This window comes from Globicephala melas, chromosome 10, assembly GCF_963455315.2.
Source record: "Globicephala melas chromosome 10, mGloMel1.2, whole genome shotgun sequence".
NCBI classification, from domain to species: domain Eukaryota; kingdom Metazoa; phylum Chordata; class Mammalia; order Artiodactyla; family Delphinidae; genus Globicephala; species Globicephala melas.
In genome coordinates, this window is record NC_083323.1 from 13,751,046 (window position 1) to 13,777,799 (window position 26,754).

Below are 26,754 nucleotides of genomic sequence, written 5' to 3' on the forward strand. Positions count from 1 at the left end.
ACTGACTCACCTCTGAGGTTGGAGCAAACTGGGCTGTGAAGAAGTAAAGGGAAGGAAATTCGTGGTAAAGTCAGACACGGTGGCGAATTCCATGGTGGCGATCGAAGGAGCCAACATTTGACAACTTGCTTAACAGCTGTTAAAGAAATAGCTTTAGTGGGACAACTGGCAGTGTGGGATGTAGGGCCACCCTCTGCTCTCCCTGTGGTACCTGGCATTCTGCAGCCCTAGGCCAGTCTTTTCATTTCCCTGAGCCCTCTTCATGCTCTGAAGGAATATTGGGATTGGATGATTTGTGTCTGTAATAAGTACGTCCAGAGAAACCAGATTTAAATGTAGTTTCTTCCTTCAGCACATACTACTGAGTGTCTGTTATTTAGGGCAGAAAATGATTTTTTTAAATGTGATACCAATTGGGCTTCCCTGGTGGCCCAGTGGTTAAGAATCCCCCCGCCAATGCAGGGGACACAGGGTCGATCCCTTCCCGGACCAGCTAGCAGCCCTCCAGAACTTTCCATGGGAAGGAATCGGGTATGAGATGGCTTTAAACCTCTCACCATACTGATTGTTGGGTCGCCATTCAAATGACACGTTCTGGCTCTTATCAAACTATCAGAGGCTCACACCTCCACCTGGACACTTCCACCCACTTTTCTGAATCACTTAAAATACCTATTTAAGATGTTACTTTCCAGGCCCTAACCTGGAGAGACTGAATCTGAATCTTGAAAGATGAGGCCAGGTAACCACTATTGTAAACATGCTCCCTACATGTTCTGATGCATACCAGCCTCCTAGGTCAGACTTGCATGGCCATTTGCACATCAAGCTCCAGTTGAACTTGAGTTCAACTGAAAAGCTCCATGAATGACTGTTCAGCCAAAGGTTCCCAGTTCCGTGCTCCTGTAGTAGATTTATTGGGCCTGGGGCACAGACTTAATATTTATCTCTGGCGAGTGTTATTGGAGTTAGGCCAATCTTTGTGGCCTTTTATTTGACTTCATTTTAGTTTTCAACTTAGGGTCAACTGCAAAAATAATGAAAATGCGTTCTGTTCTTTCAGCCAGTGGCCTTGCCCCTTTTTTTTGGTAACAAATGTCTTGAGTGCCTCTTTTACAATCCTGGAATAAAATCCAAAGATTACCTATATTACATGGTCTACAAATATAATGTCAAAAAAATCAGTACAGTTCCCTAGCTATGATATAAAGAAAAAAAGGAAATTCATTTACTATAAAATAATAGTGACTGCAATGTGTAATTGCTCAGGCTTGGCTATAGTCAAAGGCATAATGAAGTTAATGAAGTACTAGATGCTTGTATGCCTGTGCTCGCGCGAGAGCTGTCTTCAGCGTGGCAGCTACGAAGCAAGATGGTTCTAATGGGACACTGGCGGTCCAGGTTCCGTGAGCGGGGTTTGCCATCTGTGAGAAGTTTTCCAGTCTAGTGAACAACTCTTCAGGCAGCAGGAAATAACCATCTTTGCTTGTATTCCAAGTTCAGTGTCTGTTAAATGATGCCCCAGAAAAGCACTCTGTTTTGGAAGTAGTATTAGTTTCAGACTCAGATAGTTATGACAGTTATACACAGGTATAACATGCATGTCCAGTGGGACCCAAGCAGGATGCAGGAGTACTCTTCATTGTGCCAGCCTGTCCCAGAAAGGGGTTCTATCCCCATTAAGAGTCATGAATCCAAGGCGTTGCAGGTGTTCAACAGGCTGACTCACACGCAAAGCCGTGATGTGCCCAAGATCTCCCTGGAGGTTGATGTCAACTAATAAGAGTGCTTCCTGTCCTGGGGGAGCTGCGGGAGGGATGGATTGGGAGTTTGGGATTAGTAGGTGCAAACTAGCATATGTAGAATGGGTAAACAGTAAGGTCCTACCGTAGAGCACAGGGATTTTACCCAGTGCTTGTCCACTTCATATCCTGAACCAGAATCTCCTTTGGCCTTAGTGCTGCCTTGTGGGTTCATACGGAATAAGTCTCCCTCGTCCGCCTGATGACCCCTTAGATATCTGAGGGAGAGAAGGTGAACAATACATCGCATTCTTCTCTTCTGGGGACCTAATACCCCTGGTTCCCTGCACGTCACTGGTTCTCTGAGCCCGGGTTTATTCACATGTGAGATGGAGGCGGCTGTTTCTGCCTCACAAAGGACTGTGGTAGGCCAATGAGGTGACAGAGTACCTTTACTATGATAGGACAAGATTGGGCATGTCGTCAGTGCTCAGTAAATGTAGCAGCGGGTGCATGTCGTCATCCCTTAAAAGTGGCCAAAGAGACTGCAGGGCGGCTGGCCGTCACCCTGTGCTTCTGGAGCTCCTATTTCATTCTTCCTGCCAAAAGACAGTATTGCTTATGTTCTGGAGATGAACTACCCTGGGTTCGAGTCCTGCCTTCATGGTTCTGGGCAATTACCAATCTTTTCTTTAGTTATCATGTCAGGACAAAAAGAGTTCCCACCTAACAGGGTTGCTTTGCTGAAGAAATGAGGTAATATTTGAAACGTGCTTGAGACAGTGTCTGGATCAATAAATATCAGCGATTAGCACTTGCCCTTTCCTTTTCTATTTGAGGTTCAAAAGTGGGCCCCACAATGTGGCTCTTCAGCTTCTTTTGATAGGAACTCTGTCTCTTGTCCAGTGAAGACACCTGGGGCTGAGCTCTCCCTCCCCAGAGCTGACCACTCATTTGTCTATTCACGTTTCTTGGCCTGGGGATGCCACTGACCAAGACAAAAAGGAGCCCTCTTCATGGGAGGTTGCTTGTCGTTGTGGGAGAGAAGCAGTCTTGCCCTGGTGTCCTTTGGTGCCACCTCCTCCTGGGCTCCTGCACCCACCCAGCGCCCATCGTTCTGCCTTCCCTCTGTTCCTTGAACACGACCCCCGTGAGTCTCTCCAGCTGCAAACTGCAGCCTCGTGCCCCCACCCTGCCTCTTCCTCCTCCACGGTGTTTGTCGCCTTCTGGCCTATGATCATTCTGTCCATTTTCTTCTTAGCTATCTGTCTCTTTCCATGAGGATATAAGTTCCTCAAGGGTTGTAATAATTCTGTCTGTTAATTTTCCTGCTTTATCTCCTGTACCTAGAATCATTCCTGGCATATACTAGACATTGAGTAAGTATTTGTGATCGCATGAAGTAAATAATTTTGGAAGATGCTGTTTTGAAGACAGTGACATAGAACAGCGGTTATCAGTGGGGCGTTGGTGGCAAATTTGGTGCCCCAGGGGACATTGGCAATGTCCAGAGACATTTTTCGTTGTCACAGCTAGGGAGATGCTCTTGGCCTTTAGGGGGTAAAGGCCAGGGAGGCTGCCACACATCCTGCAGTGAACAGGAGAGTCTCCTACAGCGAAGAACTGTCCAGCCCAAAATGTCAGTAGTTCTGAGTCTGGGAAACCCTGACATAATGTGATGGCTGGGAAGTATGGAGGGAATTGGATTCTTCTAGAAAGAGCCATCTTTTACAGAAGGGTTCTCTGAGGGAATAACATTTGAGCTAAAGACCTGAGGACTGGAAGTTGTCGCCATGCTACAAGATGGCTTGATCTACAAGATCTAGAATAATAGCGTTCCAGGCAGAGAGAGAGGGGCAAGTGCAGAGACCCTCAGGCAGGAGTGGACCTGGATGTGTGTGTTCCTTTCGCATCATCGTGCCTCACATCCCCTGGTCAGAGACATCAAGCAGGCCTTCACCAAGCCCCAGATGCTTAGCCCATGTCCGGGCCATTCCTGTTCCCCTCGCTACACTCTAGTAATGCTCAAATCAGATTCTCCAAGTGCTCAGATTCTGAATGCCATCGGTTCTGCCTTCCATGCCCTCTGAGCTCTCGATTAACATGCTTTAGAGCCATGCATCTGGTCCTGTTTTCCCGCCTTAGCTCTAGAGTTTGTAAAGACCACCAGCAGCCCAGAGTGAATCACGGCAAAGCACAGCGCAGGGGAAAAGAGCCTTCCTGGGTTGGCCTCGGCTAACTCTAGTCACGTGGCCCCTGCTCTTCCTTGGGCACTCCTTCAGCCCCGCTGGCCTCCTGACAGTTGCCCAGTGCATTCCCACCCTGGGCCTCAGCCCTCTGCCCAGACTGCTCTTCTGCCAGCCTCCCACACCGCTCCCCCCCCCGGTCGTCCCATTACCTCCTTCTGTCCACTTGGATGTTATCCCCTCATGGTGGGCTTCCCTGACCATCTTATCCAAAGGAGCACCCTCGATCCCCTCACTCAGATTTATTATTCTTCATTGCACTTTCCAGCAACATTATAAAATATATACATCAAGTAAAAATATCAAATATAAAAATCAAATAAAATTTTTATTATTCCCCTGCTGCCTATTTGGTAGGCAGAATGACCCCGGCAAAGAAGTCCATGCCCTAATCCCTGGAACCTGTGATTATATTATGTTACATGGCAAAAGAGACTTTGTAGCTGTAATTACGGGCCTTAAAATAGGGAGATTATCCTGGATTATCCAAGAGGCCCAGTCTAATCACAGGAGTCCTTAAAAGCAGAGAACTTCCTCTACCTAGAAGCAGAACAGATATTGCAGAAGGAAATTCAGATTTGAAGCATGAGGAAGACTCGCTGTGCCTTTACTAGTTTAAAGATAGAGAGGACAAAGTGACAAGGAATGTAAGTAGCCGTTAGGAGCCAGTAAAGTCTCCCAGCCGACAGCAAACAAGAGGGGAGCTCAGTCTTACAACTGCAAGGAACTGAATTCTGCCAACAACGTGATGAGCTTGGACTAGATTCTCCCCCCAGAGCCTACAGATAAGATCCAAGCTGGCTGACACCTTGATTTTGACCTTGTGAGAGTCCAAGCAGAGATCCCGGCCCAGCCCAGCCCCTAGATTTCTGACCTATGCAACTATGAAGTAATACATTGATATGTTTTAAGCTCCTAAAGTAATTTGTTATGGCAGCAAGAGGAAACTCATATCCCTGACTTTGCCCATAAAAATGCAAGTTCCATGAGGGCAAGGATCTTGTTTTGTTTATTCCTGTGTCCCCATCTGGGACATGGAAAGCTCTCAATAAATATTTGTTGAATGAGTAAGTGAATTCCAGCCTTCTGGTCTCCTTCCTTTCTGGGCATGGAAGGGAGCATGGAAAGCTGCTGGTGGGAAACATTCTGTATTCCCAGTTCTCACCGTGTTGTGCATTCAGTAGGTGAAGCCCTCAGCAGGTACTGGCCTGGCATTGGACCCTGCACCAGGCGTAGAAATTAAAAATAAGATGTAGTCTCTGCTTGCACCGTCATCACCCCCTGCCCCCTACAGGTGGTCCACCGTAGACTCAAAGATCAGGAGGTTGGGCTTCCCTGGTGGCGCAGTGGTTGAGAGTCCGCCTGCCGACGCAGGGGACGCGGGTTCGTGCCCCGGTCCGGGAAGATCCCACATGCCGCGGAGCGGCTGGGCCCGTGAGCCATGGCCGCTGAGCCTGCGCATCCAGAGCCTGTGCTCCGCAACGGGAGAGGCCACAGCAGTTTAAGGCCCGCGTACCGCAAAACAAAAAAGATCAGGAGGTTAAGGACAATTAAATGCCATGTGGTTGGCTGCTGTGTTGGAGGGGCACATCCATGGTACAGAGAGCTAAGGTAGAGACGTGCTTGGATGCACTGAGAAGAGTCAGAGCCAGGAGGGCTGTAAGTGGGGAAGGTGGAGTGCATGTTCCAGGCCACCAGAGCAGCAAGTGTGGAAATACTTGGCAGGGTCAGGGAACAATGCTTAGTTTGTCTATTTAATTTGATCAACGTGGACTCTGCCCAGTATACAGGGAGTGCCTAAGTGCCCAACCTCTGTCTCCATCCTTTCTAGGAGAATGGCCTTGGGCATATCCCTTCATCTTTTTTTCCATTTTGGGGTTTTTTTGGCCGACTTGCCTCATCTGTACAATAGGGGCATCAGTACAGACTCACAGGATTGCTGGAAAGATTAAGTGAGTGGAAATAACCTGACAAACAGGAAGCACTCAATACAGGGTAGCTAGGATTCCTGGCCCAGCCGTGGAGATAGATGGGAGGTTCATGCAGGTAAGCAGTGAGGCTGGGAGCTGGGTAGGTCGAAGGCCTGAATGCTAAAGAGGCAGTTCAGCTTTATCCAGCAGGCTGGTGGGGTTTTAAACAACGCACAGTTTTGCTCCAGGCCCTAGGGAGAAACCACCCTCACCCAACATCCTCTTGCCATTTTTATTGTCTCCATTTATGTCTTGTCCCTGAGCCAGGTTTTCATCTCCTAACGCAGAGGAGCAGCCTGTTCAAACGCTACGCGGAAGCTCCCATCAGCAGGCCCCGGGCACTTAACCCACCGCATTGCCTTCAGCGGCACTGGGTCCTCTGAAGTACCCTCACGACGCAGCCAAGCGCAAGCCCCGCTGCTTATCGGACTTGGTCGGGGGGACCTCTAATTATACTGAGCTGCTAAAGAGTTTTCCCAGCAGCATCCTGAAAAGATGGCAAGCTTGCCCATCGCCCGCCCTCCTGAGCCAAAGCCACTGTTCTAGAAGAGTTACTCTGTCATTCCTTCCTCCTTCCCCTTGCACGGCCTCACGGGAGAGAATGTGTATTTAATTTGAGGCTTCCAGAATCTGACCTTCAGTGCAAGAAGACTGCCCCCAACTTCTCCTCACCCTCTAAGAGAGACCTTTTCGCGCAAACTCTTTTCCTTGTAAATCGTTCTTTCTATTTCCCGGGTAGTTCTGTTGGTAGCCTCGTGGTTTTTCTTCCTCTTTGATAAGTAAATCAGAAGGCTTCTGTGTGCTGCATAATGGGAAACAACACAAAAAGAAACCAAAAGCAAAACCAAAACTTTTCCACTGAGCTGGCCCTCACCTGCCATTGTCCAGGTGAACTAGAATGGCTGCATCTGTCAAACTGGAGAACAGGACACTGGGCGCTCCTCCTGAGTTTGTCGCCTACTGCTTGTGCATCTGGACTTAAGGCAGTCAGTCCATCTCTCCAAGCCCCAGTGCCCTCTTCTGTGAATTGAGAATAATGATTCTGTCTTAGTCCTTTTAGGCTGCTATAGCAGAATACCATAGGCTGGGGGCTTATAAACGATGGAAATTTGTTCCTCACAGTTCTGGGGACCGGCAGATTGGAGGTGCCAGCAGATTCTGTGTCTGGTGAGGGCTCACTTCCTGGTTCATAGACGGCCGTCTTCCTGGTGGAAGGCATGAGGGAGTTTTGTGAGATCTCTTTTATAAGAGCAGCCTCCAGAACTCTGAGAAAATTAATTTCTGTTGCATAAACTACACAGTCCATGGTACTTTGCTATAGCAGCTCCACCCACCTAACACAGAACTTAATTTCAGGGTTTTTTTTGGTTTTTTTTTTTGACATAGGCAGGTGATCTCTGACTAAAAGATCCAGCTAGGCCTTTGAAGCCATGAGTGATGGACCAGCGGCTAAGTAAAGCAGAGCCCTTTCCTTGCTGTGGGTAACTCTACCTGGCTCTGGCATTTCAGCTCTGGGGCTAATTGAATTGTCCTGGCCTGTTAGTGGACATAAGAGGTGGCCATTTCCCGAAAACGTTTCTGCCCCACTCTGCCAATCCACGCAAGGTCACTGGTTTCTGTGTCACTCACTCAGGTCCCAGCCACCCTGACACCTGTGTTGTTCAGTTTGCAGTGCAAGGGAGAGAAAGGGAACATGTGATCCTGAATCTTCCTGCCGTAAAGAAAATAATCGGGTATTCATTCAGTGCACGGTTTCCTGGAAGGCATATTTATGATGAGAAGAGGCATCTGATTTCCTGGAGGTCTCTCAAGTTCACAGTCCCCATCTCTTCGACTTGACTCGCGCATTCATGTGCATTCGCTCACGTAATCCCTGTTTTAGAGGAGCCGATGGTGGCACAGAGAGGCTAATTGACTTCAGAAGTTAGCAGAGCTAGCGGACAACAGAGCCCTTGCTTAAGCGTACCTTGCAGTCTCTTCTCAGGGCTTCGGTGCTTGAGATTGGTGGCGCAGTCGCTGAGATCTGTCCCAGAGGGTAAGTCCAGCCCCTTCCCCGACACACAGGAGTAGACAGCTGTGGACCACCTTGTAACCTGCTGCCATCTACGAATTGAGGGCCCAGTATTGTGTTCAGATCACCAGCTAACATTCCCTGAGCGTTTACTTTGCGCCAAGCCTATGCTAAGTGCTTTTCGTGCTTGATCTCAGTTCTCACTGTAGTCTATGGAAGGTTTACGTGATTATTCAAAATCATACCTTAGAACATACTTCAGAATCATGGCTGCACGTTGAAATCACCTGGGGAGAATTTAAAAACTGTGAGTCTAGGGCTCACCTTAAACCATCAGAACCTCTGATATGAGACCCCTCTGTCAGTAGTTTCTAAAACCATGCAGGTGTACACCTAAAACTAACATAATGTTGTGAGTCAATTATACTTGAATAAAAAATAAAAATAAAATCATACAGGTGATTCCTACCTACCAGATATCCTATCTACTAGATAGGAATGCTTCCTTATCTTTCCCAGTATTGCATTATAAAGACACTCATTTGCACTTTACTACCTTTCTTTGGAAAGGTCCTAAAGGAAAGAGTACCTTTCCTCTTTATCCCCTTTGTCCTGTTTTCCTAACCATCACCAGACTCCAGGACTCCCTAGCTATTTGAATTTGTGTATATTCATTCAGCTCGAGATATTTTGAGTATTAGCTGTGGATAATATCAGGCCCCATGCTAGGCTCTGGGGATGCTTAAGTGACACCAGAATCCTAGCCTCAGGTGGCTACTGTCAAGAAAGACCTAGGATAATGCCCTCCAGATTCATCCATGCTATCACAGATGGCAGGATTGTGTTTTTTTTTAAGGCTGAATAGTATTACACCGTGTGTGTGTGTGTGTGTGTGTGTGTGTGTGTGTGTACACATTATATATACATATACTGAGGAAACATTTTCTTAATCTTCTTTTATAGATATATATCTATCTCATGTTTTTCTTTATCCATTCATCCTCAAAGGACTTGTAGGTTTTTCCATATCTTGGCTATAATGCTGCAGTGAACATGGTGTGTAGCTATCTCTTCAAAATACTGATTTCAGTTTCTTTGGAGAGTTACCTATGTTACCTGTGTGATGCGATGGTTGCGTTAATTGTCTTGATAATCATTCTACAACATATAGGTATATCAGATCATCATGTTGGACACGTTAAATAATACAGTTATGTGTCAACTATTCCTCAATAAAGTTAAAATAAAACAAACCTTAAAAAAAGACTGAGGAGCAATTGCAAGGGATTATCATCCGTAAATACCCAGATGGAGGAGGTGCAGGGATTCCCCGCCAGTGGTTTCTTTGCACCTCTGTCCTTGTCTGGATTACCATCCTGTGCTTTCCCTGGGACTGACAGAACCCAGCAAAAAAATGTGAGTGACATCGTAGAAAAGGAGAGAGCCGCCTCCTAGTCATCTCCTTGAGAGCTGTTCCTGTCAACCACCTTTATGCTTAGACATCCCTCCTCCCCCGCCCCCGCCTTGTCGCCCTGGGCCCTCAACTGCCCAGTCTCCTCTTACAGCATATGCGACATTTCTCCACAGCAGGTCAGAGGTATCTGAATCAGAATGGCAAGACCGATCCTGAATTGGTTAGCAGAGCCCTGTGGGACCTGCTCTAAGTAAGGGAATCTCAGCTCAGACAATTATCTGAGAGAAATGGCTCAAGTTGCTGTCCTTCCCAGGCAAACTTTGCCGGTCGGACCCACATGTATTCAGCGCAGACTGAATGCCCAGCGCAGTGCAGGCAGGCTCGTCGTCAGCTCTGCTCGAGGGGACAACAAAAGCAGTAGAAAACATGACTCCCGTCTTCAGGAAAAGCCTAGCATCAAGTTGCAGCAGCAGCACATATACTGAGGAAACATTTAACCCTTAATCTCTTTCAGAGTCGATTTCATATCTTCCTAAGGAGTGTTTAACTGTTTACAGTAGGGGTTGGTTCAGATTTACCAGATTTACCCACCACCTACTTTTGTTTGTCTCAAGAGAGGAATGGTTTTCACATTTTTTAACAACTGAGAAGAGAAATCAAAAGACAAGTATGTTTTGTGGCACATAAAAATATGAAATTCAAATTTCAGCGTCCAGTAATGAAGATTGATCGACACACAGCCACACCATTCATTTTTGTTTTGTCTGTGGCTGCGTTGGGGCTAAAACTGGCAGAAGTTGAGTAGCTGCAACAGAGACTTATTGGCTCACAGGGCCAAAAATATACAGTCTGGCCCTTTAAGAAAAAGATTACCAGTGAAAGCTTGCAGCTTAGCGGAAGGAACATAATTTGGGGAATCCAGACTTGGATCAGGATCTTGCCTGTGCCACCTAGCTTTCCACAGCAGGAAAATGAGAATAAGAAGATGTCCTTAATAGGCTGTTGTGAGGATTAAATAAGCTATTGTAAACAGAGCACAGAACCCAATGATCTAGAACTAGTATAGATGCTCAATAATTATTGGTTACTTTCACCCAACTTAGTTGTTATGCAAATATGATTTCTTTTCTAGGCACTGAAAGGACAAAATCACATGAGATCTAGTCCTTGTTTTTTTTTTTTTCCATTTTTCTTTGATTCTAGTCCTGCTTTTAACTGGAGAGAGACGTCTCCAAAGATAAAGGGGAAAGGAATGGAACTAATGTATGTATGTGATCTGTTAAAATCTTTCCTCCCCACCTATGAGGGAGAGAGGGAGGGAGGGAGGGAGGAAAGAAAGGAGTTACAGGTGTGATTACTCCCTAAAGTAATTAACCAGGATTCTGTGGTTGAGGATATCAGGAGCAGACCTCTCTTGAGGAGGAGATGTTTTTGTTTTTGTTTTTTTGCGGTACGCGGTCCTCTCACTGTTGTGGCCTCTCCCGTTGCGGAGCACAGGCTCCGGACGCGCAGGCTCAGCGGCCATGGCTCACAGGCCCAGCCGCTCTGCGGCATGTGGGATCCTCCAGACCAGGGCACGAACCCATGTCCCCTGCATCGGCAGGCGGACTCTCAACCACTGCACCACCAGGGAAGCCCGAGGAGGAGATGTTTTAGCTGAGACCCGAAGGGTGCACTGGAGCTGGCCATGGGCCTCGCCTGGAGACAAGAACCCAGCAGCCCCAGTGGGGGCACGGGCTTGCCTTGTTCTGGAACTGACTGCGGGGTGAGGGGCAGGAGAAGCTTGAGGTGAGACTGGGAATCAGGCAAGAGCTTCCTGGGCCGTGATGGGATGCTCTGGAGTTTGGATTTTGTTCTGTAACACAGTGGTAAAGACAGCCTCTAGCTGAGAACATCAGTGATCTTTTGTACATTACTAGTTAGTAATAATGACTAGTGTAAGATTAATTCCTATTTATCATTCCTCGATCAATAATTTTACAGGACCCCCCCTTGCATGTCAATAAGCTATTTATTACTGTGCTTTGCTTTGCCTACCCACGTCTGATCCTCTCTCCAAATGTTCATATGATTGTAGGACATCAAGGGACACATTCCTAATTGTGTGTTCCAACTGTGACTTAGATGGCTACGGCAAAAGAGACTCCCAGTAGCCTTCACTTATCATTCAGTATTTCCTAGAGAGATATTTATCGCTACATCATCTCCTCGCCCCTCTCTCTGGCCCCGCATGGCTCTGTCAACACACAGATGGGATACTCCAGATGGCTCTGGACTGTGGAGCATGGCCGTTCCAGCACCTTCTACTGCTTTATCTTACCACACTACTCCCCCATTTCCTACCTTTTTTGGAATTATCACCAAGAGGTACCTCAAAATCTTTGTATAATTAAAGTAAAAAGCTTGTATTTGAGGAAAAAATCCACAGGAGTAATTCTGCACAGGGTAGAATATTCCCCAAGGGAAACTTGCCTCTGGAGAAAAGAACTGTATCGTTGCCTCCATTTCACAGGTTAGAACAGAGAAGTTAAGTGACGGTCTCAGTGTCACACAGCCAGGAAGCGTCAGAGACCAGATTCAGCCCCAAGTCTGTCTGACTTCAGACCCTAGCTCTTTGCAAAACCCTCTGCTTTGGCCCAAAGGTAGCAAGTGGGCTAAGGAGATGGGCCAGAGAGAACTTCCTGATGCAAAGTTTGTGACACTTCTGGCTATGATTGGGAGATGGGCAGTCATTTAACACAAGAACAGTGTTTTGACTTCCTGGCCTGATTTGTCCTGGCTCCACCCATCCTGGACGAGCTAACTGCACTGTACAGAGCCTCTAGGATCTGTTTTTAACCAGTTTATTTGTGTGTTTCAAAGCCATTTTTCCAATTAGCCATTCAGCAGGTTAATTAATTGAACTTCTGTTAGGTACCTCTGGGCAGGTCCTCTGTCTTATTTCTGAACTCATTCATTTATTTATCAGCTCAGTTGTAAGCATTCTCTGGGTCTGTCTGCCAGGCCTGCCATAGGGATGGGTTCTCCTGCCCTGGAGAACTCAAGAGGAGACCCCGAGCAGCAAGATGAGTAGTGTTAAGGGAATAGCTTGTGGGTGGAGAAGAGACACGTGGCCAGCTGTGCTGCAGGGTCCAGGAAGGCATTCAAAGAGAAGGCTGGGAAGGACAAGGGGCGGAGAGGGTAGGGGGTAAATGGAGGCAAGAGGGAGAAAGAGCAAATCATATTTAGCTCAGTTAGAGCTCAGAATTTCATGATTTTTTTCTTCCAGTGTTATAATTGACATACAGCGCTGTATAAGTTTAAGGTGTAGAGCATCATGATTTGACTTACATGCGTCATGAAGTGATCACCACAGTGAGTTTAGTTAACATCTATCCTCTCACATAGATACAAACGAAAAAGAAAAAACTATTTTTCCTTGTGACAAGAACTCCTAGGATTTACTCTCTTAAGTTTCGCATGTAACATACAGCAGTGTTAGCAATATTTATCTTGTATATTACATCCCTAGCACTTATGTATCTTAAAACCAGAAGTTTGTATCTTCTGACCACCTTCATCCAATGCCCCCTCCCCATATCCCACACCTCTGGTAACCACAAACCTGATCTCCTTTTCTATGAGTTTGGTTGGTTGGTTGGTTGGTTTTTAAAGTATAATTCCATGATTTTAAAGAGATTCATAATTGTTCGTAAGAGATCCAGTTATAAGAGGGCTGGGGGAAAAAAAAAGGAAGCATAGCTTAGGATGACTGCATGCCCTTAAAAGCCAACACCAGGAGGCCAGCACATTCCTTTATTTTCTGATCCCCACCCTCCCAATACGGAGTCCATCCATCTGGGATCTTCTTTGGTTATCGTGATTCCTAAGAGTCCCCCGGAACAATTGCTGACAGGTAGAGCTCTCACCACGCTTCCCCTCCCCCACTTAACAGAAGCAGAAATTTGTTTCTGGGGAGACATCTCACCCTGCATTAAAGAGCTCCTTAAAAGGATAAAGGGCTTGGTTCCACTTTCCCCCGCCCCCATCCTTCTTTCTGTGTTACTGGAAAAGTCATCACGGGAAGGACACTGATTACTCTTGCCCAAAAGCTTGAACCGGGGATCATTTTGCACATTCTTTAAAATGATTGACACCACAAAAAAGCTGGGTTTAGTTCTCCCTTCTCTTTCCCCAGCACTCAGTGCACGCCCCGCTAATCCAATTTGGAGGAAATCCTCTCCCATGAACGGGGCAGCCTGTGGGTTTGCCACATCAGGCGGGCAGAGAGCAGAGAGCACATTCATTCGTGAAGGTTCAGACCCCAAAGGGTTACCACGGCCTCCTTGCCTGCCAGATTCACTTTCTAGTAGATAGGGCCCTTTGTGTGCCCACGGGAATACTGTTAATAGTGCTAGCTAACATTTATTGAGCAGTTGTTACGAATGTGATACTTCAAATGGATTATTTACTTGTTTAACGTTCACAGCAGCCCAAGAGACAGGCACTCCTCACCGTTCTGCAGCATATCAGCTCGCTCAGGGCCTTTGCACTTGCAGCTGATTCTGCCGGAGTTCTTGCCCCATTATCAGCGTGGCATGCTCCCTCGCCTCCCGCAGGTCTTTGCTTAAATAACATCCCCTTCTCAGAGAAGTCTTCGCCAACCACCCATTGAAAATTTCAACAGGTCCCCCACCTGAGTCTTCCTGCCTTTCTGTGCTCTATCATTATCATCATATATCATCTGTATGTTTAACCTACTTTGCTTATTGTCTGTCTTCTATTCATGTAAAGCCTCCACAAGGATAAGGATTTCTGCTTTCAGAATGGGTTCTGGTACGTAGGAGACTCTCAACAGGTATCGACTGAGCGGGGAAAAAAAAAATGTAATATCACCATAACCATTTTACAGGCTAGGAAAGAGAAGTCTACAGACATTCGCACACGGGCCCCAGGTTCTATGGAAAATAAGTAATGGATCCAGAATTAATCTTCATCTCGGGCCTCCAAGTCTTTACAGCACTACAGGGCCAGCACTCGACCAAATCCAAAGCCTTCTCTAGAACTATGGTTGTTCTAGGAAACAAGGAGACAGAACTGCCTACTCACCCCATTGAAATGTCCCCTTGAAGTCGGCTTTGGTACGATAGGGATTCGCATGAATAGAAGAGCTATCTCAGCCCCTCCTCTGCTCTGGACACTCGCTTATTGAGATCCAACTCCCCGGAAAGAATTCACTTCAGTTCAACACAAGTGCAGGTCATTATGGCCATCTTGAGCAGACCAACTGTGTGCTGTAGATGGTGTTGGAAACTGTGGGTACGGAGGACGTGAGATACAGGGCCACCTGTACGTATCTACACTCACTGCATCTTGACGTCGCGGGCGTAGACTGGGTTACGAAGTGCTTTTCTGCATCTGATTACCTGTACTAGTCACGTCCTACTTCATCTTACCAACAACGGTATTAGAAAATGCATGGGCTTGGGAGCCGGATGAAACTGTGTTTGGCTTCTTACTTCTTAGCTTCTTAGTTACTTAGTATTTCTGGGATGTTTTAAGGAATAGAGGTGGTGGGCATCCCTAACACAGTACCTGGGGCCCCTGCCTGGGGCCTGGCAGGTATCTAGTAGTGGGTTGCTGCCAGCTTTGTTAGCTATCAGTGTCATCATTTATTTTTGGTCAGCTTATGAGTGGTGGATTCAGTGCCTACAGGTGAATAGGAGCTTAGTTTGGGTTTTAAAACAATCTGCCCCAGGTAATAACAGTAGCACTTATTCAATTGAAACCAGCCTTTGTGTTAGTCACTGTGCTGAGTGGTCTACCTTATCTTTTTTAATCCTTATCACAGTCCTGTGAGTTATTATTTATACCTATTTTACAGAAGAGTACACTGAACCGTAGAGCAGTAATTAGGTCACTTAACCAAGGTCATGCAGCTAGTAAGCATGGAGCTGACATGTGGATTGATGCTGGGACCTTTAATCTCTGTGCTCAGATCCCCATGTAATCCAAATATGGGACTTGGGAAGTGACTCTCTTCTTGCTATCATTCTCAAACTAGTTAAGGGAGCAACAAAAAGTATCAGAGCTGGAGTCCAAACACTTACGTTCAAGTCCTTATTCTGCCATTTGCATAAGCATCCCGACCTTAGGACCTTCAGCTCACTTCTCTGAGTCCTGGTCTCCGCATTTGTGGAAGATGAAGAGATTGCCCTAGATGATGTCCAGGGGTCCTTCCTACTGCATGGGCCTCTGATTCAGAGAGACAGCCCCTTCTTTCAGTCTGCTGCAAGCCTGCAGGGTCAGCCACACTGCCATTGGAGTCAGAAAGACCCCGATGGAGACCTCGACTCTGCCGCTCATGAGCTGTACAGCCTCAGATTCCTTACATGTAAAAGAAGCGTGACCATCCCAATTTCACAGAGGCAGTCAGGGAATTAAATGAGATAACATACATGTCACTAGTCAGGATCCCATCATCTTATCAGGTAATTCAAGGTATTTTAATGAAGGGACTGTTTATGGGATGGACAGAGAGCCCTGAAGGTGTCGGCAAGGAGGCTGAGGCACCAGAGACCGGCAAAAGCGGCAGCTGTTACCAGCTCTGGGCCAAGAGATACGTGTTAGTTTCCTGAGGCCGCCATAGCTAAGGACCACGAACTGGATGGCTGAGATGGCAGGAACTTATCTTCTTACCATTTTGGAGGCTGGAAGTCCAAGATGAAGGGTTGGTTCCTTCTGAGGCCTCTGGCCTTTCCTCGTGAGATGGCTGTCTCGTCCCTGTGTTTGCACATGGCCGTCCCTCTGTACCTGTCTGCCCAGGTGTCCCCTTCTTATAAGGATGCTGGTCCTACTTGATTAGGAACCTCCAATGACCTCATTTTAAGTTAACACCTCTTTAAAGACCCTACCTCCAAATATAGTCCCATCCTGAGGTCCTGGGTGGGGGTTAGGACTCCAAAATATGAACTGGGGGAGAGGGGCACACAGTTCAGCCCATAGTAAGATACAAAGAGCAGGTGATGCTGCCAGACACCAGTGAGAACTAGAGCCGTGCCCAGAGGAAGCTGCAGGGGAGGGGAGACAGGCCCCGCTGGAAACACTGCACAGACTCGAGAGTGCGCAGGGAGGACGGCACCCTCCTTCCTCCCACCCTCCAGTCTGTCGCGATGCTTCCGACGGGGAATCTGCCACCAGGGATCCCAGGCAGTTCCGTCTGTGATGGCCGTGAGCTCTGCATACCTCCCCTGCATACCTCCTGTTCTTTCAGCACCTGCTTGTTCGTCGTGTGCGTGAACGATTGAATGATGAAAAGATACGTAGCGTGCCCTTCCGTGTGGGTTCACTTTGTTCAAGTTGGAAATGGCAGGAATGCTCCTTGCCCTTCCACAGTCCATTAGCTCGGCGCTCAGTCAGGCTCTAGCGCACGTGCACCTGGTCCGCACTGCCCAGCTATCCGAGCCGTCTCTCCCTTCTTGGTGAGCAAATGAAACATCATCCTGTGCAGTGAAGCATCTAGCCAGGCCGGTAGGGAGATGAAGGCTGATGATTTGTTAAAAATTAAAATCTCCGTTCCAACAAGCCAGGCAGCAGATCGGACTTCTGTTCAGGGAGTAGTTATTTTTCAGTACCTGATAGAAAGCGCGTGGGGCTGTGGACCCCCAGGCAAGCTCTGTGGCGCTGTGCTCGGCTCTTGCATCTACCTCTGGCTTTTCTGAACATCAAAACATGCTCCCTTTTGTTCAGTGGTCGTTTTAAGATCAACCCCTTGGACACTCTATATTTTTCCCCTATACAGATCCATAAAATACTTTCTTCAAACTGAAAGAGACAGGCTGGAGAGTCTTTAATAGCTACCTTAACTACAGTAGGTTTGCACTCAACAGACATGCATACAAATGACGCCAAAAGACGTGTTCAAGAATGTTTACAACAGCTTTCAAAGCTGGCAGCATCCCACGTGTCCGTCAGCAAGGTAATGGATAACTAGGGTGAGATATATTCATAGTGTAGGTAACGATACAGAATTAAATGAACGGACTACAGCAGCGTGCAGTAATGCAAATGGGCTTCCCAGAAATACTACTGAGCCAAAAGGCCAGTCATAAGAAGGGTGAATACTGTATGATTTGATTTATATATAATTCAGAACCTGATAAAACTGAACTGTGGTGTAAGAATTCAGGATAATGGCAGGACAGTGGGTGTATGTGTGAATATGAGGGGGATTCTGGTCTGTTCGTGATGTTCTGTCTCTTGGTCCAGGTTCTAATTACAATGGCAATTTCACTTCGTGAAAGTTCATCACGTTGTGTACTTAGGATCTGTGTACTTTTCTGAATGTATATTATTCTTCAGTAAAAAGTTTACTTATAAAAATCTTGGCTAAAATGCATTTGCCAGCCACCAAAGCCTTTATGTTCTCAGTCCTATCACAGTTCTGTTCAGTGAGAGGAAGAGATATGGTACAATTCTGTTCTCTTAAAGGACCGCTCCCCATGACATGAGATCTGAACCCACCTCCTTTTAAAGGAACCAACCTCGCTTGCCCAGAACACACCTCTCTATTTCAGTGCCCACAGCACCTCCAGATGCTTCAGAGCAGGGACCACTGTGTTTTCCATTTCTGGGTACCTAGTGCCTGACACGTAGAAGTCGCTTGATGGACATTTATTGAATGAATTAATGAGTGAGTGAGTGACCAGCCTTTTATAAGGTCTGAGCAGCCCTTTATACTACATCCATCCGCACTTTCAGAAATCCCAGCAAAGTCAGGGAAGGCTTCAGGTGGAAGGATTTCCATCTTCTCTCTCTGATAAAGAGCTTTTGAGAAAAAAAAAAACACATAAATTAAAAGGTTCTACTTTCGCTTTTTATGATCAAAAGTGAGTCGTAGGTAAAATCAGGGGATTTTAAAGTAGGTGAACTTTTATAAACTCACCTTCTATTGGGTCATCATGCATGAGAAGAGGACTCTAGTGCTTCAAAGCAGAAGAGAGGAAAGTCGAAATTACGTGGGTCATTGTCATAAACATTTCCACGATGAGGGCCAGCATCTTCCCCAGAGCCTCCTGTGTAGCCAACCACTCAGTGCCCACTTAAAGTTTTCTTTCTCTGGTTCAAGCCAATGAAGCCACAAGAAATGCTAAAGGACCAAAGAATAAATCTTCATTTTCGTGTATCAGCCCTTACAGTGCAGGTGGAGAGCTGAGAAAATGCAGGTGGAAGTGAAGGGAAAAACAATATTCTACCAGCTTCCTGGGGGAGAGCAGGGGCGCGGGGAAGAGGTCCTGGTAAATAAGTCTAGAAGGTGTTGGATGTGGTAACCACCTCTGAGATTCGCCATACGCACACTGCTAAAACCAACACTGTTTAACTTTATTTAACCCACTATCTACTAAACTTATTTAACACAGCTAACTACCTGCTTCCCACAACACCTATTAGCATCCTGCAGAAGGCCATGGAAAACACTGCCTTGAGGAATAAAAGGTTTAATCTGAAACCTACTCTGAACTGGTCTGAAGACATCAGGGAGCCACTTTGGACCTCAGTTTCTTCTTCTGAATTAAGGAAGCGTGTGATCAGAATTGACCAGGTCAGTTCTAGCCGTATTCTTTAGCTTGGCTGAAGGATGAAAACTGGCTCCATGGAAAGAAAGAAAGAAAGAAAGAAAGAAGACAATGGTAGAACCTCCTCTTAAACAGCAGGTTTTCATAACATGAGCTTAGGGTTGTCCATTCGCTGAAAGGGTTTTAAGGCGTTTTCCCGGCCTGCAAGGGGTGGTCCAACACAGGCTGCGAGGTTGTGGACTCAGATGCAGAAAGAAGAGGATTTCTGTGCCGTGTGGGAGGGAGAGTTGATGTAAGTTAGCTCTGGAACGCTGTGCTGATGGAAATAGTTCTTGACTGCCCCCCGTGGTCCCTTATACCTGGTTAGAACCCACCTGTGCGAGCAGCTTCAGTCACACAGGGCCACCCTGCCTCTCCTGGCCTTGTACGCTTGGTCTCTCCCAGATTCTGACACATGTAGTCTGGTTCTGACCTGTGGTCTTCACAGAGCTCCCCAAACATTCACATTACTGTTCCTCCAGGAGCTCCCTGACTTGTTTTTTGTTTTAGGCCACCGATTCAGCAAAGTCTCGCCATATTTACTATGGGCATGTACACAGACACACACGCACACCAGGAGGCAGCATGGCGTGGCTGAAAGACCACAGGTCTAAGAGTGAGACTAATTTTGCCACTCACTAGCTAAGTGCGAGCCTTAGTTTCTTCATCTCAAAAATGGGGATCATTCCATCGACCTAGCAGGCTTGTCGTAAGAGTCAGAGGTCATCTAGGTTAGGCACCTTGTCTTCAGGATACAGCAGTTGCTTCATAAATAGTAGGTGACAGTCATCAGCATTGTCACCATTTTTAGTCTGTTCTCCCTTTTACAGTCACGTTGGTAAAAATCAATATCTGGCTCATTTTTTTAAAAAAGCATTATTTTCTCTCTCCACATCCACATCCAGCTTCCTTTCCCTGCCATATTGGCTACCGAGATGTTACTGCATATTCAGTTTGGGAAAAAAAACATTGTCCTCTGATCCACAGATGAAACAACGCCCTTCCTCTGGACCAGATGTTCACAGGAGAAGCCTTTGATTTTTAATTTATTTATTCATTTATTTATTTAGTGTTGGTCTCTTAAGCTCCCACCCAGCACGGCAGGAGAAGGTAAGGCTGTGTGAGCACCACGCATCCCAGCCAGCTGCATTGGGAGGGCCTTTCAAATTCAAGGCATGCTGCCTCTGTGCAGAGTGCTGGCCTCCAGGGCAAAGGGCTTGCGCCATGCTCCCAGACCTCAGCGGCAAGTATGGAAAGGGCAGATCGCGCAGCAGCAAAGGCCAGAGTCAAGCTTTTTGGCACCCCTGTCCCCCTGACAGCAGGGAAGCAGTGTCAACATCTGTCTGGGGGCACTTATTCCAAAGCCAAAGCTGTGTTGTTTCAGCTTGAAAGGGTCCCATTTCAGAAGGAGCCATTTTCATCATTTTAACTAGGATTCACTTAAAAAGCTTGTTCCCACATTGCCTGTGTGCACACGATTTGTATTAATTCGAGTGGGAATCAAGCAAGTTTAATGCGTGATAATTAGGTACCTTAATGAAGAAATGTATAGTTTCTGTAACTGTTATTTACAAACTTTTAGGTACCACTTCATATTTCCGAAGGCCTTCACAGTCATTAATTAGGGTATCTCCCCAGCACCATAGGAGTTAGGTCAATAAGTAGTTAGAGTTATGTTTCCCTGGAAATGTTGTTTTTTTAGCTCTTGTACAATCTGGGTACAAACTCCCAACCTTTGAAGAAACAGGCAGATTCTGTTGTAAGTACATATTCATGTGATTATATTTGACAGGTTCAACAGACTCCTTAGCTGCTTAAGAACGTAATTTACTCACATGATTGTTCTTGGGGTGGATTTTCTTTCCATCAATTTCTTTTCTTCCTGTGGGTTGTATCCCTTAGGGGCCACTTGCAATAACCCCAAGGGACATCTTAGTCATGCTGGTGGTGACACCCTAAGTGACTATTGACAGAAGACTAAGAAGCAATATGGACCTGGCAATATGTCACAATTTTTAAGCGTCCAGTGCATTCTACACGCACAAGGAGCTTTTTAGAGAGACCAGTGGGTTCAGGCTCATAGAGGAGTTTGGGGTATGGACATTTATTCTCAATGAATATTTATCAAGTCAGCAATATTGAGTACTGTTCCTACTGTACTCAGTACTTTTTTTTTTTTTTTTGCTGTACGTGGGCCTCTCACTGTTGTGGCCTCTCCCGTTGCGGAGCACAGGCTCTGGACGCGCAGGCTCAGCGGCCATGGCTCACGGGCCCAGCTGCTCCGTGGCATGTGGGATCTTCCCTGACCGGGGCACGAACCCGCGTCCCCTGCATCGGCAGGCAGACTCTCAACCACTGCGCCACCAGGGAAGCCCAGTACGTTTTTTGTTTTTTGGTTTTTTTTGATTTTTCATAGAATCTTTACTTCAAGATAGGAAATAATAAATCATGGCATATACCAGATGCTTTTAAAGATATAATTTTTAAGCCCTTATAATCATCTTGGAGCTAATGTGGGATTGTCCCCTTATTACAAATAAGGAACTGGGGCTTAGGATCCCAGTGACTTTTTTAAAGAGATATTGCAATAAGGGATCCTATCAGGCCTCAAACCCAGGACTTATGTTTCCAAGTCCAGCACAGTTTTCATGTTACATGCAGCTCCCTTCTGTGATAGCTACAAAAATGCCTGTGTTGCTGGAATTCATTCTGTTGCATCAGTGTGAGGATACGGGGATGTTTATTCCACAAATAACCTGTGGTTAATTATAGATCTATGAGCAAAGACAAATGTTTTCACCCGTGCTAGACAACTTTATGCAGCCTCTTTTTAATTGTCTTTTTTGAGAGAAGAGAGGGAAATGGGTCATTACCTTTTAAGGTCTGCTATTCAAATGTGGTAGAAAAGATCTGCTGCCTGATTGACATTCACAGCCCTGAAGGGAGAAGTCTGTCTGGCCTGACCTTCAGCAGGTAATCCTCTGCCTCTTTTAGATTTCAGTTTCGACATCAGTTATTTCAGGAAGCTTTTCCCTAATGGTCCCTCCACACCCAGATCACAATCAGTTCCCCTGTCCCCGGCTCCCCACGGTTCTTCACACATCTCCTATCTGTCACTGTTTTCCATTTTCTTGGTTACCCATCTCCCTTCCCTGTTAAGCCTTGCTCCCCAAGAACAAGGACTGTGTTTTACGAACTGCTGAGTCCCCAGTTAACCCAGTGAATGGAACTGTAGGAGTTACTCAAAAGGTGCCTCTAAAATGAATTGTGTGTACATTATATTTCAACATCTGTATGCGCTGCAGTGTGCTCACCACCAAAAGTTTAGTTTCCATCCATCACCCTACAGTTGACCCCTTTTATCCATTTCACCCTCTCCACCTTCCCCTCTGATAACCACGACTCTATTCTCTGTATCTATGTGTGTATAATGTTGTACACATGAAATTTTATATAGTGTTATAAACCAATGTTACCCCCATCAATTTTTTTAAAAAACAAATTTCAGTTAGGTTGCACATAGTAGGTGCTCAACAAATAACTGTTGACTGAGTGAGTAAAAGAAGAAATGTGAAAGGCACTTTAAATGTAGACTCCATGAGTCTCTGTGATGGCCTAATTTGTAAGAGAAAAGGAAGATGAGGCAATTCAAGATGTTTCAAGACAAATAGCACCATCAACACAGCAATTCTTGTACAACATGGGAGGCTGTACCCCAGCTGAGCGCTCGGAAGTGTGCCCGATGAATTGGGATTAGGATGTTTATTGCAGCATTGTTTATAAGAACAGAAACATGGGAAACAGCCAAAATGTCCTTCAGCAGCAGAATGCACAAGTAAACTGTGGTGCAGCTATACAAGGAATGAATAAAGTGATTACAATGAATAAACTAGATGCTGAAACCGTAACATGGTTAACTCTTAAAAGCCATAACATTGGGTGAAAAGGTAAGTTAGAGTAGAAAATATGCACTGGGAAACATACTGAAAATGCCATATATTGTTTATTAATATATGCATAGAGAATACAAATTTTAAAAACATGCAGGGAAATGAAACCCAGGCACTCCAGGATACTGGTTACCCTTGGGAGAGGGAGGGCTACAGTGAGATGGTGGAGCTTCTCATTTATCTGTGACATTTTATTATGAACAGCAAATGTGGCAGTATATTAACATTTATTAAATCGGGGTGGTAGGTATTTGTCATATTAGTTTTGGTACTTTTCTGTTAGTTTGAAATAGTTCATGCTTCTAAAAGTTAAATTAAAATCACACAAAGGAGAAGGTTGGGTAACTGGGAGAAGGACCCTACATTTCTGCCTTTAGTCTTCTGTTCTGGACCATCCCCCCACCTCTTTTCAACTAGCCTGGCAAACTGTATGGAGTCACAGCTGCCACTTAGGACTTGCTAAGTCTTAACACCATTGAAAAGCATCAATTCTCAGTCAGTCTCCAGAGACTGATAGATCTACCATGATGCCTCCAGAGGCTTCAGAATGTGCATAAGTATCTTTCGTCATTGTTTATAGTTTCTGCATTCCTCATTTTTTCTATATATTGGAGCATCTAGCCCTAATTCTAAATCTAATTAGCATTAGTTTCTGCAATAAGATTTAGTGGAATTCTCTTTCATATGTGTGACTGGAATCTATTTTCTTGAATCCGTCACTATATTCTCTTGTTTTGTAACGCTGTCAATTTTTCTTTCCTTTCTCCCCCAAAGAAGCAATCAAATAATACCCTTGTGGTGAATTTTGCTATTTCTAAAATTCCTCCCGTGTTTGGGGAACACTTTCAATGGTGTGCTGGACCTAACTCCCCCTAGCTCAGGAGGGCCAGTTGTGCTCAGTCCTTCCCAACTGCTTGTTTGATGACATCACATCAGTAGCTGGAAATCGGCCACAATGAGAGTATTTACACCATGGCAATCAGCAGTCGCTACAAATCTAGGTTTGGGGTGTTTTTCCCCTGAAGAGCTAGCTGGTGGTTAAACATTTACCAGCCTACCACTAGGGGGCGTGGCGGTTTTCTGAGTTTGCAAGGCAAGTAGTGTTTTCCTCCTTTTACCCAGGTAGGAACCAAAAGTCAGAAAAGGAGAAGGCCTTGGCCTGAGTCACAGAACTCCCCAGAGGCATTGCTGGGGCTCTGGTCTGTGTGGTATAGCTGAAGAAGCACCAGCTTTGGAGTCAGGCAGATCTGAGTTCGGATCTCGTAGAGCTGCTCTTGTGCTGTGAACTGTTCAAGTGTCTGACCCACCCGCCCCCCTCAGTTTCCCCACCTGCAAAATAAGGATGACAGTATTTACCTTATCGATGTGCAAAAAAACCTAACAAAGCACAAGGGAGATATGCAATAAATATGCTTTGCCCTTCTGACTTACAAGTTCAGATCTCTGTGTATTATCCTATTCTTCCCATAACCATATATATTTTATTTCAACTCTCTCCCTGAACAAACACCTTTCACTAAATAGTGAATACACTTTTGGGCTTCCCTGGTGGTGCAGTGGTTAAGAATCCGCCCGCCAATGCAGGGGACACGGGTTCGAGCCTCGGTCCGGGAAGATCCCACATGCTGCAGAGTAACTAAGCCCGTGCGCCACAACTACTAAGCCTGCGCTCTACAGCCCGCGAGCCACAACTACTGAGCCTGCGCTCTAGAGCCCACGAGCCACAACTACTGAGCCTGCGCTCTAGAGCCCGTGCTCCGCAGAGAAGCCACCGCAATGAGAAGCCCGCTCGCGGTAACCAAGAGCCACCACAGCCAAAAATAAATAAATAAATAACTTTGTTTTTTAAAGAATAGTGAATATACTTTTTCTCCAAGTATGTGCCACTGGAATAAGTAGAAAAAAGTCTCAGTGTTGACATTTATGTGTGATTTGGGGAATCAGTTTCTTTCCAGCAGTCTTAGAAAACGCACTAGGTATCAACTAAGATCATTTTTCAGCTGCCTGGAGTTTTCTCCGCTGACTGTTTTGCTGAGCTAAGCTTCCTGAGGAGTATTGATTGGGGAGGGCATCACGGCCACAGTTCCATCCACCAAAGTAACTGCAGCGGCCTGCAGGGACCTTCTCTTGGCCGTTCGTGCTCTGTGCTCTGTACTGTCTCTGCATGCTCTCCCCGACCTGGTGGTAGACATTTGCTCCTACGCCATTCAGCTAAGCCAAAATGTATTTTTCTTTTTAGACTTTTACTAATCTATTTTTACCTGAATAATACATTTAGTTGTTTTTAACATTTTAAAAAATACAAAGGTGTATACAAGGGCAATTTCCCTTCCTAGACAATCCCCCCCTTCATTCAGGTCCCTCCCCATGAAAACTAACCGCAAAAAAAGAAGGTGGAAAGGAGGAGGAAGCAGCCTCTGACTATTAGTATCTTATGAACCCAAAGGCCCTTGGAGCCCCATCTTGAACACCCAGCATCAGCACAGCCTTCACCATAGTTTCCATCTGTGTTGATTCTGTTGGACCAAAGAAGTCTGTCGAAACCAGGAATACTGCAACGAGCTCATATGGCTTATCAGTAGGTATAAAGCAAATTGGCAAAGACATACCCAGAATAAAGTCAGAGAGGATCTGCTTTGTTTCTGTAAAGATAAATGGCATATGTTGTATAAACACCATCCATCAGCTAACCCTAGGTAGGTTGTCATATATCTGGAGAAAAACATAAGAGAGAATCTGTGCTTACAGGTGATGGGCTATGTGTCAGGTGCAGTGCTAGGCTTTTTTTTGGGGTGGTAAAATAAGCATAACATAAAAATGCCGTCTTAACCGTGTTTAAATGTACAGTTCAGTGGTGTTTGGTGCATTGACGTTGTTGTGCAGCCATCATCTCCAGGGAGCGCTGGGCTCCTTTGCCCGTCTCACTTAGTCCTCGGGACAGCTTCTGAGGTCTGTGTTAATGTTCTCCATACAATGAGGATATTTCAGAGACATTGTTTAACGTCTCATCCCGAGTACCCGGCAGAGCCTGGGGTGGATCCAGATGTGTTCATCTCCAAAACACGCAGACAGGCGTGCCTGGCTGTCTCTCTTACTGTCGTATTTTTCCTCTCTTCCATCCTATACTGTTGTCTAGGGGTGATCCTGCTGCTTCTGGATAAGCTGCGGAAGATGAAGTGGGAGCAGATGTGGAGGCTGACTGCAGAGAGGGAGTTGATGGGCATGCTCTCCACATCCTTAGCTGATCAGGTAAGTAGGCAGCTTAGAAGGTACGGTTATTCCTGAGCACCCTGCTGCTGTGTCTCAAACTTGCAAGTGGCTGAGTCTGCATTATTCTTCCAGATCTGTATGACTGCTTACTTGGATAGATCTGCCTTGTACTTGCCAGCCTGAGACGACAGCACTCCCCTTAGTTCATTCCCCTTGTTCGTTCGTGTGCGTGTTCAGCAGACTTGCCCTGCACACTGCGCGTGCCAGGGAATATGTTCAGAAATAGGATTACGGAGATAAATGAAGGACACAGTCCTTGGCCTCAGAGAGCTCATAGTTTATTGAAGAAGAGTCATAAGTAAATGATGATTTGGTGTGTTCATCTTGGTGTAGAATACCCAGTGCCTGCCCCCTGAGATTCCAGAATACTGAGGCATATTTCCCAGGCAAGATTCCATTTTCCTTTCTGGCAAATAGAATCTAACTTTTGAAGCAAAGCCTTTTGCTTAGATCCTATACTATGACCCCATCCTCAAGGGAAATGCATTTAAAGAGAAGGGACAAACCTCCTTGGCTGGTGAAACCAGCTTTTAATCCAGGCAATCTGAAAAAACCCAT

The 26,754-nt window shown here is 46.0% G+C and overlaps 1 protein-coding gene across 1 annotated transcript in view; it reads left to right on the forward strand.

Moving 5' to 3' along the window:
• LARGE1 (LARGE xylosyl- and glucuronyltransferase 1) overlaps window positions 1-26,754 on the forward strand; it is a 587,346-nt gene that overhangs the window by 472,150 nt on the left and 88,442 nt on the right. Inside the window, 1 exon segment of the mRNA XM_060305895.1 lies at window positions 26,063-26,175. Coding sequence (XP_060161878.1) covers window positions 26,063-26,175 — 113 coding nt within the window.